The sequence below is a fragment of the Myotis brandtii genome, unplaced genomic scaffold, assembly GCF_000412655.1.
Source record: "Myotis brandtii unplaced genomic scaffold, ASM41265v1 scaffold207, whole genome shotgun sequence".
Taxonomy (NCBI): Eukaryota; Metazoa; Chordata; class Mammalia; order Chiroptera; family Vespertilionidae; genus Myotis; species Myotis brandtii.
This window is the reverse complement of record NW_005357736.1, coordinates 1,227,997-1,229,150: the sequence shown is the minus strand read 5'-3', so window position 1 is coordinate 1,229,150 and position 1,154 is coordinate 1,227,997. Positions and strand designations below refer to the sequence as shown.

The 1,154-nt window shown below is 68.2% G+C and overlaps 1 protein-coding gene across 1 annotated transcript in view; it reads right to left on the bottom strand.

Moving 5' to 3' along the window:
* SEMA3F (sema domain, immunoglobulin domain (Ig), short basic domain, secreted, (semaphorin) 3F) overlaps positions 1 to 1,154 on the bottom strand; it is a gene marked incomplete at its 3' end in the record, with an annotated part of 53,491 nt that overhangs the window by 806 nt on the left and 51,531 nt on the right. Inside the window, exons 8-11 of the mRNA XM_014539002.1 lie at positions 915 to 1,137; positions 279 to 373; positions 185 to 220; positions 4 to 24 (exon numbers count right to left, since the gene is read on the bottom strand). Of these exons, the coding sequence (XP_014394488.1) occupies positions 4 to 24; positions 185 to 220; positions 279 to 373; positions 915 to 1,137 (375 nt within the window). The remainder of the gene's footprint in view (positions 1 to 3; positions 25 to 184; positions 221 to 278; positions 374 to 914; positions 1,138 to 1,154) is intronic.

Here is a 1,154-nt window from a genome sequence, read left to right as displayed (position 1 = left end):
AGCGGAGGCCACGTACAGTTGTTGCTGGGGGAGGGGGCAGGGGGAGGGGCAGGTCAGTTCCCTCCCCCAGGCAGCCCCTTCCCTTCCTGTTCTGTGCCTCAGTTTCCCCACCCCTGTGCCCAGGGCACGACCCCAAAGGGGAGCGGGCGCCATCCTCCCCGCAGCACGCCCCCCTGAAACTCACCCTCTTGGAGGAGATGGTCATGGTCTTGGCCCCGCCCTGGGCTCTGAGGTGGGGGGCTGGCACTGAGGGCCCCGCGAGGACAGGCCGGGGCCACACCCACCTTGAAGACCTGCACCTCCTCCAGCATGAGCTCCTCCATTTCCTGGTCGTCCTTGGGCAGCACGATGACCTTCTGCACTGTCCCGCGGTCTGGAACGGGCCGGGCAGGGCCTCAGTGGGCTGAGGGCACTGGGGAAGGGGCACCGGCCTCAGCCCCTTCCCCACCAGGGACCGACCCCGGGGGCAGTGGTCAGCAGCTCTGTGCCAGGGCTGAAGCCTCCCCCATGAGGAGGGGAGGGGTCTGAGGGGACTGGCCGGGGTTGAGGGGCGCCCCTCCACCAGACCCTGGCTGGGCACCGCTCAGAGCAGGCGCTGGCCGCCTGTGCAGAGGCTGCTGGAGCTGTGGGGGGTGCACTTCACGTAGTATTTGGACCCACATATCCTGGAGGTGTCTGCCATGTCCCCCCTCTCCTGCCCATACAGGGTCTCCTGTCCCCCAGGGATGAGAGTGGGGTCTGCCCACCCCTAGTCTGCTACCCTGGCAACAGGGAGGAGGCTCCACAGGATGAAGGTGGCAGAGCTGACCTTGACCAGCCTGTAGCAACCCCAACGGCGTAGGTCCCAGCCCCATGGAGAAGCCCCCTCCACCCCGCGGGCCCAGCGCAGGAGGGGCCGGAGCAGCAGTGGGTACCTGTGCCCAGGAAAAGCACCTCATAGCGCCCGTCGGCTGCATCCACCTGGTCCACGGCGACGGTGGTGAGCCGGTAGGGGGCGCCCGTGCGGACCACCAGGGGCCGCCGCTGCAGCGGGTACACGGGCTGGTACATGAGTGGGTGGCTGCGCATGAAGTTGATCACCTCGTCGGGGTAGTCCTTGGTGGACTTCATGGACGGCGTGAAGGTCCCGCCCGGGCACTGCGGGGGGAGCGCAT